The 17,732-nt window shown below is 50.5% G+C and overlaps 1 protein-coding gene across 1 annotated transcript in view; it reads left to right on the forward strand.

Annotated features, from left to right (window-relative positions):
• Positions 1-1,211: 1,211 nt before the first annotated feature.
• PHACTR3 (phosphatase and actin regulator 3) overlaps positions 1,212-17,732 on the forward strand; it is a gene marked incomplete at both ends in the record, with an annotated part of 177,418 nt that continues 160,897 nt past the window's right edge. Inside the window, one exon of the mRNA XM_080924871.1 lies at positions 1,212-1,326. Within this exon, the coding sequence (XP_080780997.1) occupies positions 1,212-1,326 (115 nt within the window). The remainder of the gene's footprint in view (positions 1,327-17,732) is intronic.

The raw sequence follows: 17,732 nt of genomic DNA on the forward strand, positions 1-17,732 counted from the left end.
CTTTTCCCACTTTCTGTGAGTCCCTTGTGCATCTTCCAACCCAGCAAAATAACACTGCAAGGTCCCTGACCCTACCTTGGCCCTTACAGTACTTCCTCTCTTTTGTTTTGTTTCCCCCACTGCAGGGGAGAGGAGCTGCCAGCTCACCTCTAAGCTCAGCCTAAGAGAAAGGTTTCTTTAGCACCACAGACAAGGCGGGGAGGGGAACCTCCGTGCTGTTCCCTCTAGTCCCTGGTCTAGTTTCCTTAAAGGTGTCTTAAGGGAGACTCCCTGGAAGGCACCTATGCCCTCTCCATGGGCTGAGGAATGGGTGGAGGGGAAGAGAGTGGTGTCCCCAAAGAGCTCGGTGCTGCTCACTTTTCACTGTGGATATGTGAGGGTGGGGAAGACCAAGGCAGTGCCATCCCCAAGAGAAGGGCAGGGAAAGCAGCGGCCAGGATCTGTCTGGAAAAGTGCCTTCAAGGGAGGCACCGCCCTCGCCTTAGGGCTCCTCCTCTCCTGTTGGCGGGGCGGAATAGGGGTTGAGGGGAAGGAGGGCACGTGGCTGCTTTCTGTCCTAGAGCACCAGGTATGGTGGTGGGCGGATCATAACCCAAGATTCAGCCCCAATGGCTCCCTGTCCTCGGACAGTCCAGGTATTGGAGACCCCTCCCCATCACCACTCATTCTCACTCCCAGCTCCGTGACGTCATGCTCCTCCCGTGGCATGATGGGAGAATCCTAATGTTTTCCAACAGATGCTCCAAGAACAGCTTTCAGATTAAAGCAATTGCAAGAGCAAAGATTCTCCTTTTTTCCTTTTTTTTTCGGGGGGGTGGGGGGTGGGGTGGGGGGAGGGAGCACCCCCAGACATTCCTGGACATCTCCCCCAGCCCCAAGCACGCCATAAACACTGACAAGAAAAAGTTTTTTATTTCCTGGTTCAACTTTTTTTTCCCCTGGAATATAAACCGAAGAATGGGAATAAATACGAATAAATAACAAAGCGAGGCCGCGCAAGCCGGGATGCGCCTGGCTGCAGCCTGCAAGGCTTTTGTCTCCCCACCCTGAAGCCAGCCTGGCGTCCTCCTCCGTTCTTTTTCTTTCCTGGTCCCTTTTGCTTTTCCTTTTAAAAAAGACGCCCTCTCCAGCCCCCCTCGCCGATGACCTTGGCTGCCTAGGATGCTCTGATTCCGCATCTCCCTCCAACTTGCCCCCGCGTCGCCTTTCCCATGGCCGCATCCGAGGACGGCAGCAGCTGCCTTGTGTCGCGGGGCCGCTCGCAGAGTGACCCCAGCTTCCTCAGCGACTCCTCAGCCACCTCCACGGACGCCGGGGAGAACCCAGGTACTGGGCCCGGCGGGGGCGGCCAGGCGGGGTGGGGGAGACACGAGGCAGGTGGCATGGGGACCATGTCCCCACGCGCCACAGCTCCCCCCACCTTCACTGGGGGGACGGCGGCCCGATTCAGGCACCATCAAGGCCGTGGTTCCTGTCCCCAGTACTCAGGGCTGCCTAGGAGCCCTTTGTCCGGAGAGGAACCGCTTTGCCGGTAGAGCTGGGTGACTTGCAGCGTGTCCTGTAGGCTGGCTGCTGGGCATTACATTTCCAGTAGGGAGTGCCGCTGTGTGCAACTGACTGACCAGGGGAAGGGTCCGCCGGCCACCTCTGCCCAGGGTTGGTGCCTACTCTGCCCTCTGTCCAGGCCCTCCTATGGTCCTGTGGTCCCCACCCGAAGGATCAGGGCAGCAGTGCACTCCTGCGGCCACTGTGCCCAAGGCTGTCACTGGGCACCAGGACTCCAGCCAGGTCTGGTGCACCTGGGCGCACCGCCTTCCAGGACAGGTGTGCTGGACAGAGCTGCTGGAGAGAAATGAAGGGTGTGAGCCCGCCCCGCCAGAACAGGGCTTCTTTCCGCTCTGTGGGCTTCTCCACCCCTCCACACTCAAGGCAATGTGGATTGTTTAGGTGATAAACAGGTCGCAGAGGCATCTATGCGGCTTGATTGATGACTTTCCTGGGACCAAGAAAGGCCTAATGAAGCAGGAGGGGGTGGGCTGTGTGCTCTCTGTCACCATGGAGACGCAGGAAGCAAAGTGATCATTAAAACCTTTCTCCACCAGAAGGCAATTTTCACTTCTGGGGAGAAGTCAGAGCTTCTGAAATGGATCTTAAAAAAAAAAAAAAAAATCAGAGCTGGTGTGTTGCGTCAAGTGGAGGGGCTCAGTTCCATTTTTCATGAGGTGCAGTCCCTCATAGTTGCAGTTTGATAACACCTTGGCTTGCCTTTCTTTGTACCCCTCTCTTTAAATGCAAGGACCCCAGAAAGGGAGCTGAGTAGTGTTAAATGATTGTTAAATGGTGGTATTAAATCCCAGGAGCCAGCAGAGACTGCCTTTGTGCTGACAGATTCCACCAGAGCTATACGAATTGCCCAGAAAACCCCTCTGAGAAACTATCTTTGGAGAACCCGGATGTTAGAGTTAGGGGAAGAATGATGGGGATGTCAACCCTGTAGGAAGAACAACAGTATCAACTAACCAGACCCCCCTTCCCCAGCCCAGAGCTCCCAGGGACTAAACCTCCAACCCATGGCTCCAGCTGCATATGGAGCAGAGGATGGCCTTGTTGGACATCAATGGGAAGAGAGGCCTTTGGTCCTGTGGAGGCTAGATGCCCCAGCATAAGGGGATGCTAGAGTGGTGAGGTGGCAAGGAAAGTGGGGAGGGAGAGCACCCTCATAGAGGCAAAAGGGGAGGCAGGATGGGATGGGGGTGAGGAGAGGAAACGAGAAGGAGAACAACATTTGAAATGTAAATAAATAAAATAGCCAACATAAATAAATCATGTGGAAATTTTAAGCCATAAGCCCACCCAAGTCTTCTAAGATGTCTTTGTTAGGACTTGGGCACCGGCAGTCACACCTGCTCACAGCAGGAGAGGGAGTTCCTGCCTCTCGGAGAGCTAGTTGATTCCCACAGTTTCCAGGGCAGGCTGCAGCAAGCAGACCCTTAAGTCACTAATGAAGTCTCCCTTAGTCATGAGGACGGCTCCTCCAGCGCTCAGAGATACTGTGGAAGGTGAATGGTCCCTTACCAGACAGTCGCTTCCGTCCCTTTGTCTCTTTGGCAGTCAAAGGATGGAAATTATGGCAGATTTAGCTTTTTTTGGCTGTCTGTGAGCTGATGCATGGCAGCCCCGTGGGTGGCAGTGGCGGGTTTGGCAGGTGGGCTGCTATCTGCCCGTGGGGGAGCAGGTTAGAATAGCCAAGATGGAGCCAAGCCAGCAGCTGTGGGCTGGGGGTGGGGCGAAAAGTCTAAAACTCCATGAACGGTAGGGCCAGGCATTGAACATGGATTGCATTCAGCAGTGGAGTTCTGGCCAAAAAGAGAATCTTCAGGTTGAAACAGGAAGGGCGGGGTGTGGAAGATGCTTGCATACTCCTGTTGATGGGAGACTAGCTACGTTGTAATGTACTACCCGATCATCTGGGATGTGCCTTTTAGAAATTTTATTTATTTTTTAAGTATCTTGATAGGGCCTGCCGCCCATCCTGGTCTGATCACTCATACTGCATGTGACTTGGGGCTTCCAAAGAGTCTGATGTTCTTGGTAGTTCTAGTCAGTTCTTGGTACACAGCTCTTCATCTGGTCTTCCATGTAGACTCTCTTCCCTCTAGGTACCCACTGACCCCAGCCAGTAAACCACACAGTGGCCAGATTCAGTAACATAAAGGAGAGGCCTACATCTGTCTAGAGTCTTTACTTTTATAACAGCCCTAAATTGCTTTTACCCTTCCCCAAGGCATTTTGAGTTCAACAACATTCTCTTAGTCAAATCTCAAAAAGCATTCTTGGAGAAGTAAGCTTACGGTGCTCTGATACTTCTTTCTCCCCAGAGGTGCTATGTTGTTGTGCCCTGCCCTGATATTTCCTCTTCCCTCCCTGCTAGAGGACCAGATGAGTGGAAAACAGCCTCAGGGGTGTGCCATGGGGGAAGATCTTCAGTGTGTGATCTAATTACCTTGGCCATGGGACGCTTACCATCTCACTGTGTCTGTGTAGAGAACTCTTGCCCCGGGGAGACAACTGACTGACTAGTCCTTCTCCCCTCCAGAGAACCAATGACTGATCTACATACAATTCTATCAAAACCTAATATGGAGAAACCCGTGAGTTTATTGGGTTTCCTTATAGAACATGGGTGAATGGGTACTTGCAGAAACATGGGTGACTTCAAAAACAGCTACATTACCAGAGGAAGTAACCCCAGCTTGGGTAACAACCGTCCAGGGTGGCATGGAGTCCCTCACCCTTCTCCTATGGTCTCATATACTCTAGCACTGCCCAAAGTCATGTCACATGTCATTAAGGATGTAGGACAGAATTACATACGATTAGGATCAGCAGGGAGGTGAGGGAAGGAGGGGCTAGGATCTTAGGTCTGGGGTTCAGTAGCCTTTGAACCCCTCCTCTGTAAGAGAATCTCTGCATCAAAGGGCCTGACCTCAGGGGTCTTTTGCAGATAGTCCTGGTGGATGGGATAGAGTTTACCAGCTGTTGTGCTCAGGGGACAGCATCTCCCAGCCACCTCCTCCCTTGAAGCAGTCATGCAGTGACAGTCTGAGGAATGTGCTTTCTAGTTTAGCTGTGAGGGTTTGTGCTGTGTCCAGTGTTTTTGCCCACGGTGAGCAACACGGTGCTGGTGGCCTGTGCGCATGCTGACTGGTGCTCATATGATAGGTGGATGCCAGCTCATGGGAGTCCACGTTTGTTAACTTGATGGTGTTGCCCCTTCTGCTCAGTACGTACTGCTTCACACTCCCTACGAGAGCTGCTTGCAGACTGTGGCGCTACCCCAGGTCACGAATGTGTGTTCCTTAAGATGAAGGGTGACATGGGGACTTGGGATAACTTGCAGTTCCTCAGTCGCGCGGAGTGCGTTCTTGTTGCTCTGTCTTGCAAGGTTTCTCAGCATCGCCGTCTATGGCTTGGACAGCTCGCTGGGTGGAAGCTCCTTCCCCCAAGCTGGTCCGCCCCATGTGTTGATGTCTCAGCTCCATTCGTAGATCCCCCTGCGCCTTGCAGGGTTCTAAAGTGGGGTGAGGTTTTCTTCCAGAATGAACCTTGCAACAAGCCATGGGGTGTTCCTGCACACTTCTGTCCTTCCAAGGATCTCAGACTCCCCAGGAATTTGGCTTTCTCTCCTTGGGCTGTAGGTCCATGGTCACCTCCTGCACCCCATCTTGTATTCATACTTCCCTCCCCGGCCTCCCGTCTGGGTCCTCCCTCTCCTTGAGTTGCTCTGAGCTGCTCTGTCTTCCCTTAGTTCTCCCATAGCTCATGGCCTTGGTCTCCAGATGCCAAGACCACAGACCAGCGCACAGCCCCTTGTAATGCCCTTTGAAGTGTTTCCATGTAGTCTCAGATGGACCTTCATCCACGTTTTACCTTGGAAGGACCACTGTATAACGAGGTGATACCTCCGACCAAGTCTTCTCGGCTCAGCGGTCTTGTCTTTGGTGGTCAGGGTCTGTCTCTCTGTGTGGCAGGGCCATTCTGTGCATTTAGGGAGTGACCCCCCCACCCCGACCTTTATCTTTTATCAAGTGATGAGGTTTGGGATGGGCCAGCGGGAGTGAGCCAGGAGGACCTTAGAGCTATCTTCTACAGGGGCAGGCCACCTTTGGCTCGTGGCTCAGAGACACAGGAAAATACCCTTCACTTCCCTCCGGAGCTGTAGACTGATGTAGAGACACAGCTCTGTAGACTCTGGGTGAGGGTTCCTGCTTCCTCCATGGTCCGTTCCTCCCATAGCTCGGCAGAAGTTCCAGCTAGTTGTAGTGTTCTTCTTACCACAGTCTCTCCAAGGGACAGTGGGTCTTGACACCTTCTCCCATAGCTCTGTATCCAGCTGCCTCTGGCTTCCTGGAAACTATCACTTGCCCTGTGACCTTCTGCTCGGAGCCTCACCCCCCCCCTTCCCACCCTGGAGACAGCCTCAAGCTTGATTTTTGCCTCCTTCTCTTCTTCTTTCTCTCACTCTAGAAGAGGCAGTCTGTGCCGTGCTGACTGGTTCTGGGCACTCCTTCCTCTCTGACCCTCAGTGGGGTCCTCTGCCTGCAGTGAGGAGCACAGGGCAGTGTAGCCAGCCCAGAGCACAGCTCTTTCTGTTTGTATTCCTCGAGCATTCTCTTCCTCTGGAGTCCTGAGTTGTGGGGATCCCCCTCTGGCCCCTTGCAGAGCGACTGCATGTTTTAATTAGCAGTAGAACTACGCAGTAATTACGTTGTCAGTTTCTTAAGGGTTATTAAAAATAAAAACTACAGGCTTTAGGAAAACAGAGAATGAAAACTTGCAGTGTTTTCTACTGATTGTGGGAGTGTGGGGTGTCCACACAGAACGTGACTGGATATTTCTGGATATTTCCTGGTCCCTGTCTCCCACAGTGGTCATGAGCCATGGCTGGTTAGTACTGAGCATATATGTCAAATATGGCTGCAACTATGTCAGAGCATAGCTCACTTTCTGTCTTCATGTCCACACAGTCCCATCTTCCTCCTTTGATTTGATGGACATCTCACAGCCCCACCTTCCTCCTTTGATTTGATAGACATCTCACAGTCCCATCTTCCTCCTTTGATTTGATGGACATCTCACAGCCCCACCTTCTTCCTTTGATTTGATGGACATCTCACAGCCCCACCTTCCTCCTTTGATTTGATAGACATCTCACAGTCCCATCTTCCTCCTTTGATTTGATGGACATCTCACAGCCCCACCTTCTTCCTTTGATTTGATGGACATCTCACAGCCCCACCTTCTTCCTTTGATTTGATGGACATCTCACAGCCCCACCTTCTTCCTTTGATTTGATGGACATCTCACAGCCCCACCTTCTTCCTTTGATTTGATGGACATCTCACAGCCCCACCTTCTTCCTTTGATTTGACGGACATCTCACAGCCCCATCTTCCTCCTTTGATTTGACGAACATTGCACAGTCCTGCCTTCTTCCTTTGATTTGATGGACATTTTCTGGTGTCTAGCCATCACTCTAGCCACTAGTTGCAGGTGACATCTTGAACACACACTAAACATAGTATGTTAAAATGACAGTCACATTTCCCAATACACATCTGCCCCTTTTCAAGTGCTTGGTGGCCATGTGGCACTATGGTCTCCATGTTGGCAACTGAGATGTAGATGTTCTAGCCTGTAGACAGTTTGCTGCCAGTGATGCTCTGGCCTGGAGTTTCCCTCAAAGACTCCAGGAGTTGATCGACAGATATGCCAGTATGTTTCTGGTCTTCGCTCTCACGCCAGAGGGATTCCCAGCCTTCCTTGGTCTGATTATGTCAAAGACAGCCTGAGCAACTTATTGTCTTAAAATTTAAATTTAAAATTGAAAGAAGACTGGAGAAACAGTTCAGTGGTGGGATGTTGTCAAATAAGTCCAGGACCCCAGGACCCCCTCAGAACTGAAGAGGTGGTATAATGGTGACTTACTATTCTGCATCTAGAACGGGCAGGGATTAGAGAATTCTGCTGGTCCACAGTGAAGACATTTGGGGACATATCTGTGAGGCATCCCCATATTCTAGCATCTCCTATAATGATCCCATCTGTCATTAACAAGTCCAGGGGAGTTGTGATGGACATTATCTGGGCCAGTCCAATCCCCTGGTGCCAGGCTCTGTCAGGGTGTTGGAGAAGTGTCCCTCAGGGTCAAGGACTTACCTCAATTACTGATGATAGGATGGTCAGAGAGGATTCAGGGTTCTTTTTGTATTCTGGTCCTCCATATGTCAAAACCACATGATGTGTGGGCAGCTGGCACCCAGACATTGACTCCGAAGGCTTCACCATCACCTCTTTCCCTTGCTCGTCATTTCTCTACCCTAGGCTCCCCAATGGGGAGACTGATCTTACTCGCTTCTGTGTCCAATCTTATAGTCAGGACATGTACTGAGTCTCTGCTTTATGGGCTGGAGTGCTGGTCATCAGCGAGTAGGTTTTGACATGCCTTTGCCAGTTGTCTTGCTGCAATGAGCTTGTTCTCTTTGCCAGTGACCCTGACTTCTAGGGAAGGGTCTGCTTGGGAGCTAAAGGAGGGTGTCAGGGTAGACTGAAGGTTTGGAACAGGTGGGATGTCCTAGGTAGACAGAGATACCACAAGAATCAAGGCACCTACCGCTAACCAAGTTATGAGACCTATTATTCCTAGCTTTGAAAAGTTTTTCATCCCTTACCTTACAAGTCATTGTATTCAGGCACCCAGCTGCAGTGTTTACAGGGCTTGGGAGTCAATGAAGGAAGCCTGGCACAGCGGTGGTTTATAGTGGGGTAGTGGCCCAGTAGATAGCCCCTTCCAGGAGCTGTCATGGTAGTCCACATTTTTATGGAAGATGTGATTTTTTTTAATATTGACAAATTAACCAGTTAGGTCTTGCTTTGACATGGTGGTTTAAATAAACTAGATCAGACTCTTCCCAGGGGCAGGAAAATGGCTCTGTGACATTCCTACTGTGACCTGGCTATAGCATGACTTCTTCAGCTCCAGTGAAAGGCACAGGTTGTCTAAATGCAAAGCATGACTTGGCTTTCTTGGAGCCCTGTGGTGACATCCATCCTTGTATACCAGCTTGGCCAGAAGGGCATTGAATGGCCACTCCCAGGTGCAAGGGATGCTGGGAAGTGTAGTTTGTTTTAGTTTGGTAGTAGGGTATGACACAGTGGTAGAGCATTTGCCTAGCAGTGGTGAGAACCTAGGTTCAATTCCCAGCACTATAAAGAAAAAGGAGCAGGGGCATAGTCAGTGGAACTGATGTTGAGACATTCAACCACTCAGTCATGGTCGTTGCTACATCAGATTAAGAAAAGTATACTATGTGACCAAACCAAACCATCAGAAGTTGTCTTTTTGCTTCTCTTTGGAGGAGAGCCTGGGCTTAGGGGGGTACTTTCCTGGGATTAACTTGTTCCTCAGATTACACAAGCTGCTGGCCTTCCTTTAGTCCCAGGACTATCTCGGCTCCTGCTCTGAGGGTCTGCCTGCCCTGCCTGCAGCCTTTATTATTCTCCTGTGTTTCCGGAGTGAACAGGGATGTGGTTCCTCTGTAGAGAGGTCTCCTAACCTGTTTTGCAACTTCTGCACCCGTGGATTCAACCAACGCTGGCTCCGAGTGTCAGAACAATGTCATCCATACCGACCAGGTGCAACCTTTTCTTTCCCACTGTTGGGGTTGGAACCCAGGATCTCATGCATGTCCAGCAAGCACTCTACAGAGAGTGACATTCCCATCTCTCATAGGCTGTTTTTGGTGTGTGTGTGTGTGTGTGTGTGTTCGTGTGTTGTGCATAATTGTGTGCAAGGGTCAGAGGTCAACATGGGATGCCTTTCTGAGCTGTTTCTCCCCAGTCCCTGAACCCAGCACTTTGGAATTGTTTGTCTGGTGAACCATGGGGATTCCCCCCTCTTCCCCAACACTAGGTCTGCAGGTAGATGTCTGTGCTCAGATTGTGTGTCTGTGGGTGGATCTGAACTTGGGCCCTCATACTTGCTCAGCACTGCAATTTAACCATCTTTACTTACATATTGTGTTATGCATGTGCATACATGTGGGAGGTCAGAGGGAAGTTCCTCGGTATTGGCTCTTTTCTGCCTGCGGGACATGGGGATCCAGCTCAGGGAGTCAGGCTCTTCTGACTTCTGCTGAGCCACCTTCCCGGCTCCTTCACAAGCTTTTAAAACTGTCACCATTCTCTTGGCAACCCGGTTCGGTAACAACTAACAGTATTTCCGGTGTGCTGGAAATCGTATGTCTTGGCATCGTACGTCATCTGGAGATGACTTAAAGCACCCAGGAAGGCAGATGGGTTCTAGGCAGATCCACAGCCATTTGTTGTCTGGGACCTGAATCCTGCTGGATTATAGTCCTAGGCCAATCCTCATGGATACCCAGGGAAGACTGGATAATTTTTAAAACAGATATGTTTTAGTGATAAAAAGGAAGATGGGCTTAAGATATCCCTAATACCACAGTGGCCAGTTGAAGTATAGAAAGATCCTGAAGTTCTTACCTGTCTGCCTGCCTGCTTGCCTGTCTGTCTGTCTGTCTGTCTGTCTGAGCAATGTATGTAGCAGATGCTAGACACACAAGTCTGCCCTCTTTGGGGTTGCTTCTGGTCCTTCTCTGCAGTGCTACAGGCTTGCAGGAGTACCCCAGTGCCCCCTCCCCACCCTCGTGGCCTTCCGTCCTGGGGTGTCTGCAAGCTGGTTGTCTGGCCATCTCGGTTGGGCTTGGCAGTGGCTGTTCTCTGTGAGTCTCTTACGTATCTCTAGCCTGTGGTCCAGCCCAGCTACTGCTGTCTTGGGCGGGTTAGAAATAAACACGGCTCTTTCAGGGTCAACATTCTGCTCCTGTAGATTCCATTGGAGTTGACACACGGGCCAGCTTCAGGCCAAAGGAAGATTGTTCACTGAGCTCCTTTGATGGTCACAGGGACATACTTTTTAAGTCTGGCCAGTCCCTGGAGTCGGGTTAGCCATATGGTTTCCTGCCATTTCTGATTTGGAGTACCTTGATGTTAGGCAGTCAACTGGCCAGGCCCTGAAGGACAAGGACAGGAACGTGAGCTCTGGGGTCAGAATCTCTGGGTTTCTTATCAGCCCACTGTGGTCACAGCGTGCCTTTGTCAGGTACATCTGACATCTCTGAGTCTTGGTTTCCCTACGTGCACAGTGAGGGTTACACAGAGCAAGGGCTACTTAGAAAGGCAGTCTGTTTAGTGAGCATAGTACCTGGAACCCAGGAGTAGCCCAGCCCCTGTGAGACTTCTGCAGCTTCTCTTGTCTCCAGGGGAGAGCTTCCGCTGCAGGCATGGACTGTCTCCTGTGTACCTCAGTGCACGGCAGAGGAAAGTTTTACTCTACTGCTTGCTCGATTCCAGATGCCCCATCGGTCACTGGGGTGACTCACTGATGCCAGAGAAAATCTAGACCCCCCCAGGCATTTTCAACTCTCTTTTGTATAGCCTGAAGCAGTAGGGTGCACAGGGGACCCCTCCTTTGAGGCATTCTCTAGGAGACCCAGCTCTAGGCTTAGACTGACCCATACACCAGGAGTCCCTTAGGTTCTGAGCTTGGTGTGGGCTCTGAAAGGGGGGTGTGTGCCGGGCCTCTTGCGCTCCGCTGGCCCACTTTCCCAGAGTCCTTGTAATAGGTGATATGTTTTTGTGTGAATTGAAGCTTTGGGGAGAATTTCTGCTTTCTCTCCTTGGGCTCCATGGGGAGGGGAGTGGTTGGGAATGTTTACCAGTATAGCACAGGGCCATCTACACATGCTGTCCCATGCTTCAGATGTCAGGCCTGGCCTAACAAGCTCTTCGGTGGATGGGAAAGGCCAGTGTCCTCTTTGTCAACCTTGGGAAGCTAACGTGACTAATCTGAACCTTGGATAATCGTCCTAAATGGTGTGGATATTTGGATCTAATTGTCTTACATTTTCCTTTGTCTTCCCATTTTCTATCATATTTCGGCATCCTTTAGCCAAGGGTCTGGTCCGATCTAAGCTCCATCTTCAGCTACCTCGAGAGCTCTGCGCCCGCACCGACTGTGCAGCCAGGAGCTTTTGTCCAGTGGCCGATTCTTATCTCTGTTCACAGGTGACAAAAAAAAAAAAAAAAAAAAAAAGAAGAAGCAAAAGGGGGAAAGAAAAGGTTAAGCCACCAGCCATCCTCATGGTGCCCTGGGGTTAAATGGTGTAGCACCAATAGAAATCCCCGGAGCTGGCAAAAACTGGCTGAGGGGCTCAGCGCTTGGCCTAAGGCTCACACGTGTTGCTCAAACAGGCCCGCACATTTGTGGACAGTTAATCTCCGTGTGCCTTCTAAAACTGAGCAGCTCCCAGTTTATTCCAGCAGGATGTGCACAGAGCAGCCATTCTCCTGGGGACATATGTGTTCTCTTCTGACCGGTTGTCTCTCCCTTTCTGCTGCTCCCCCGGCTGTGGGCTTGACCTGGAGGCCTCATCTCAATCGGTGACCCTTTGACAGGAGGACGAGGGCTTGTTCCCTTCAGCTTCCATGGGCTCTGCTGACATTTCACCGGTGACATTTCAGGTGCCAGCGCTTCTTAGAGACAGGACTCAGTAGCTCTCAGCATTGAGAGTCGGGCGGAAGGGAAAGACAGATACAGACTGCAGCAATGCCTCACAGCAGGTGTGGTCCCTGTCTATCTCCCTCCCTCCCTCCCAGCACACTGTGAGCCAATTACAGTACCAGCATGCTGCAGGCATGGGGCATGTGCAGTGAGCAAGCCCACAGCCCCACCTTCCTGCAATGAGGGGTCTGTCTGGTGGGGGTGGGCTCCAGTAGGCTTGGCCCGGGTGGCTGGCTATACCATTAAGCTAGGGGAGGCCTACCCTGCTGCCATGTAAGGAAGACATGGGGCTAGCAAGGATTACCAAAGGCTCTGCAAACTAAGGGGAGGTTGGGAAGATCACTTGAACAAGAGCAAACGTCAGGCTGGAGGAAAGGGATGAAACATACTGGGCCAAGAGAAGATCGCTTACAAGAGCCCTGGAGGGTGGGGGCGAGAGCTTACACAGTGTGGAGGTGGGAGAGAAGTCAGGACCTTCTCGGAGGAAGGGATGGTCTCGAAGAGAGAGCATGGGAAATCAGAGAGAGGAACGTGTGCACATCATGTGTGCACTGGTAGGAGGATTGTGTACACTGTGTGTGCACTACTGACTGTGACTCTGACCCATGCACGTACCTCTAAGACCTTCCCCTAGCAACGGGTTCTGACTCAGTTTCTGACATGCCTAAGATAACAGAGTCGTGGTGTTTTTGTTTGTTTGTTTTTTTCCATTTTAAAGTATCATTAGTTCGAGTTTTTCAGGAGTATTGTAAATAGAGAAGAATCCCCTTCTATCCCCTGCAGCTTTCCTGTTCCTGACATTCAGCATGATTAAGCTTTCGGTTTTGTATCCCTTCCCTCCCCCACCCCACCCCCATACTCTCAGCCATCACTGACTTGTGGCTACAAGCTGAGGCTCACACTGCACTCAGAGGCCTTTCAGCCCTCACAGAGCTTTCTCTACCTCAGGTTTCCCTCTAGGTGCCACCAGGCACTTAGTTGTCACCTTGCTGGGACCCTTGTCTCCTGCATCACCCTTCAGCTGTGACGACTGGCTGATGGGCCATTTAGAGTGAACTTTGACCCCAGAGCTTCATCTTTCGCCTCTCATCTGCTGCTTTGTCTGCGGAGCCCCAGGATGTGCAGAGGTTCCCCCTGTGGTCTTTGTGAGTTCCGAGGACACGCCACTTTGCTCTAAGCATGCAACACCAGCCAGCTTTGTCTGTGGGGGCCTCAGCTGACTTGAGGCTGGTTCCTGACTTTTACGTTCTGGAGATATATGAGGGGCTCACAGAGATGAGGAGCTCAGAGATACCGGCCATGTTGCTGGTATTAATCCTGTTTGAGATGCTGTCTGTGAGGTCCTTGAGGCGACTGGAATATCCCGGTTAATTCTCCTCTGGCCTCAGTTCCACAGCCTTTGCCCAAAACTGCTGTTAGTGATGAGAATTCATGATTAAGATTAAGTGGTTTTCGGCAACAAAGGTACTGATGCTCTGTTCTGGCTTCTTACCTGTCCCGTTTGCCTGTCCAGATTCGGGTGTGCACTCCTCCTCCCCCCGCTGTGGGTCCTGCAGGCTGCTTTCTGTGAACACGCTCTGACCTGTGGAATGTGGAGGATATTCGAGCAACATCTGTGACTACACCTGGCAGGTTGTAATGACAGACTAGGGGACCTGCAGCATGGAGGTGCAGCCGCTCAGTCTTTGGGGAGGGTTGTGCACTCCAGCACGCCCAGGGCACACCGTGGTCACCGTGATGGAGATACATAGCAAGGGTGTCAGAGTTTGCTTTCTCACAGAGGTGCTCCCTGGATGGCCCTGGAAGCCAGGAAGAGGCTAATCTTTGGTGAGGGCTGTGCCCACGGAACGTAGTCATTTCCCAGGTTCTTCCTGTTTCTTAAATCTGCTCATGCTCAGGTTTCTAATACATAAATTCTTAGAGGATTCAGTCAAATAAAAATTTGATTTTCATCATCTATTTTCATTTGTCTATTCTTTATCATCTATCTATCTATCTATCTATCTATCTATCTATCTATCTATCTATCACCTATTCTATCATCTGTCTGTCTTTCCTCCCCTATCATCTGTTTATTACCATCTGTATACAGTGTATCACCTCTGAGTATGTTATCAATTGATCAACCCATCCTTTTAAGAATCCTAGTTTTAACGTCCATATCTGATTGCCATCTTGCTCAAGTGGCAGGAAAGTCCCTACCTCGTGGAAGTCTGAAACTCAGGGGGCCACTTCAGAACACTGTTCTCTGGAGACTGTGCTTCCTTCCGATTCCTTCTCCCCAAGATTTATTTTTCCTCTCCTCTTGCCAGGCACAAGGCCCTTGGGAGTCCCGAGCTGTTCACACTCCCTGGCAGGGTGACTCCTGGTGCACAAGGGAAGAATAGGGCCAGTCAGAGTGGTGAGGAGAGACTTCCCTCAGCTGCGGCTCTCCTCATCCTTGCTCTTGGCTCTTACGCAAAGGCAGCTTTTGTGCTCCTGGTGGACAAGGCTTGCCCTTGAGCAGACCAGGGACACTGTGGAATAGCAAGCAGTGGAGGGAACTGAAAATTAGGCGTTTCACAAAAAGTGAGCTTCCAAGAGCCGGCATATGAATGGAGCTTTTGCTTGGGAGCAAGTCTCCCAGCAGCCACGTGCAGGGGCCTGGCTGGAGCTGTGGGAGAAAGCAGCCCTGTTCTTAGTCTTCGTCTCCTTGGCAGAAGCAACACAGATACAAAGACACACAGATGGACAGGAGGGTCAGTTTGTTTCCCCTGGCTTCCCATAGGCTCTGAGACCTGCCTATGGATGAATATGTTCTGGATGATTCTCCACAGCTCTTCCTCAAATGTGGAGCCTGGAGGCTATGGTGAGAAGACCAAGGGAAGCTGAGATGAAGAGGAGGCATAGCTAGCTACAGGGCATTTATGTGTATGTGTATATGTATGTGTTTGTATGTGTGCATATGTATGTATACATGCATGTGTATGTATTTGTGTTATTGTATATGCATATGTGTATATATATGTGTGTGTATGTATGTGTGTATATATGTGTATGTGTGTGTATGTGTATATGTATATATGCATATATTCGTGTATGTGTGTATATATATATGCATGTATATTTGTGTGTATATATGTGTGTACATGTGTGTTAATGTGTATGTGTATATTATATATATGTATATGAATAAGTATGTATGTGTGTATGCATTATGACTAATTTTTTGAGACAAGGTCATACTACATAGTTATGGCTCACCCTTGACTGGCATTTTTTCCCATCTAGAGCTCCCAAGTACAGGTCTTCCCCAGTATACTTGGCCACTCACAAGGCTTCTCTCTTCCCACAATGCCCAGCATTTCTTGCACTTTTCCTACAAAGTCTTTACAATCATGTAGAAGCCACAGTCCTTGTAATAGGTTCCCCCAGTGACAGAGGATGTATGTGAGGGTGATGTCTGGAGCTGGAGGAGGTCCTGCCCACCCGTATCCCCTGGGGTCTCTGTGTAAGGCAGCTCCCTCCTGTCTCCACCGTGTAGAATCGACTTACCGACCTCTACTGCCTCTCTGCTGTGTGAGTGCTGGGCACACGACTTTGAGAGTTCCTTCCAGAGCCTTAGCGAGAACCTTTGGAAGGTGGTTATTCTCTCTAGGGAAGTCATTGAACTAGGACAGAGGCCTAGTTTCCCGGGGCAGGTGGGGCATGCCTGAGGATAGTTGGAGCCCGTGATGGTTAATATTAATAGTAAACTTGGCAGAATCTAGACTCATTTGGAAGATTGGCCTCTGCGCATGCCTGTGTGGGATTGTCTTGATTACCTCATTGAGGTGGGAAGCCCTGCCCCAGTGTGGGTTGCACTACTCTTGGCTCCGAGTCTGGACTGTACAAGTAGAGAAAGGGACCCAGCAGTCCCTGCCTCATAAGTGTGGATGCACGTGGACGTAATGTGGCCTGCAGCCTTGGCTTCTCACAGTGGACGTCACTGTGAGCCAAAATAAACACTTTCTCCCTTAGATCGGTGTTGTTGTGTGAGGAGAATCTTAGGGTCCATTTCCTGACATATTATTTGGGGTTCCAAATTAAGTGACTCACCAAGTAGATGTGCCTTGACTACGCCTGTCTTTACACTTACGTTTGTTGAATTGGGGTTCTGTTCATTTCCTGTTCCAGTAGGCATTTAGGGGAAGGGAATGGCTCTAACCAGATCACAGAACTGATGGCAGCCTTCAGGATAGATTCCAAAAGCCACCTGATTTGCCATGTCTCACCTTTCTGGCGCAAGCACATACTCAGTTCCAGGGAGACTCCATATCCCCCACCTTCACTAGTTTTTGGGGTGCTCCCTAGTTGAAACTTCTAAAAGACTTTTGATAATTTTGATAGAGGAAGGTGGATGCTGATGGGGCTGGTGCCAGTGGAGGGGGCTGGGGCCAGTGGAGGGAGCTGGTGCCTGTGGAGGGGGCTGGTGCCAGTGGAGGGGGCTGGTGCCAGTGGAGGGGGCTGGTGCCAGTGGAGGGGGCTGGTGCCTGTGGAGGGGGCTGGTGCCAGTGGAGGGGGCTGGTGCCAGTGGAGGGAGCTGGTGCCAGTGGAGGGAGCTGGTGCCAGTGGAGGGGGCTGGGGTCAGTGGAGGGGGCTGGGGCCAGTGGAGGGGGCTGGTGCCAGTGGAGGGAGCTGGTGCCAGTGGAGGGAGCTGGTGCCAGTGGAGGGGGCTGGTGCTGGTGAAGGCTGCCATTGCAGCCTGAAGAAAGACTGTGACTTTGGGTGATGTGGTCACAACTCTGGCCACACAGAGAAGGCTTTTAGATGCTTTTATGATACCTATGTTACTGTGTCAAAGAGGGTTCTTAAGTCAGCGAAGAAGACATCCTTGGGAGCTTCTAATCATGCATTTAATTTTAGTAATGAAGGACCCATGCCCACAATTTATTGCTTCCTGTGGCTTTAGACTGTGGTTATTTTAGGTGGTCATTGTGTGGAGGTTAATGGATCGTGTGATCAATTATTCAGAACACAGACAGAGGTCTTTACTGAAGCAAGCATGTCACAGATACGCTGACACTTTCCCAATACTGTTACAATGTTGTATGCTCACAGTGTATATTCTTCAAGGTAACTACTCATTACACTGTTACCAAAAGTGTCTCATCTTAATCTCTCTACTGGGTTTGCAGTAACGTTACATGGCTATACTTTGTGTTCTATAGCTATTCAGTTTGGAGCTCTTGTGGTTCTATGACATGGGAAATACACAAGATGAACCGTGAGTGTATGAAGCCCATGGGAGCATGTGGCACAGCCCACATTTTAGTGCCCTCTCTCTGGGGAAATGTCTTGTGCTGACAACTGCATAGAGACCCTGGTGCAAATCCAACACTCCCTCACTCCGATTTTATGATCGTTGTAGTTTGGTGATATTTATTCTCTGTGTGTGAGGTATAAGTATGATGGGGGCACACATAGAGGCCAGATGAGGGTCTTAAACTCTTTGGAGCTGGAGTTATGGGCAGTTGTGAGCCAATTAGTATGGGTGCTGGGAAGCAAACTCAAGCCCTGGAAGAACAGCAAATGCTCTTAACTTGCTGACTTGTCTCTCCAGCCCTTTCCT

This window comes from Micromys minutus (genome assembly GCF_963924665.1).
Source record: "Micromys minutus genome assembly, chromosome: 11".
Lineage (NCBI taxonomy): Eukaryota > Metazoa > Chordata > Mammalia > Rodentia > Muridae > Micromys > Micromys minutus.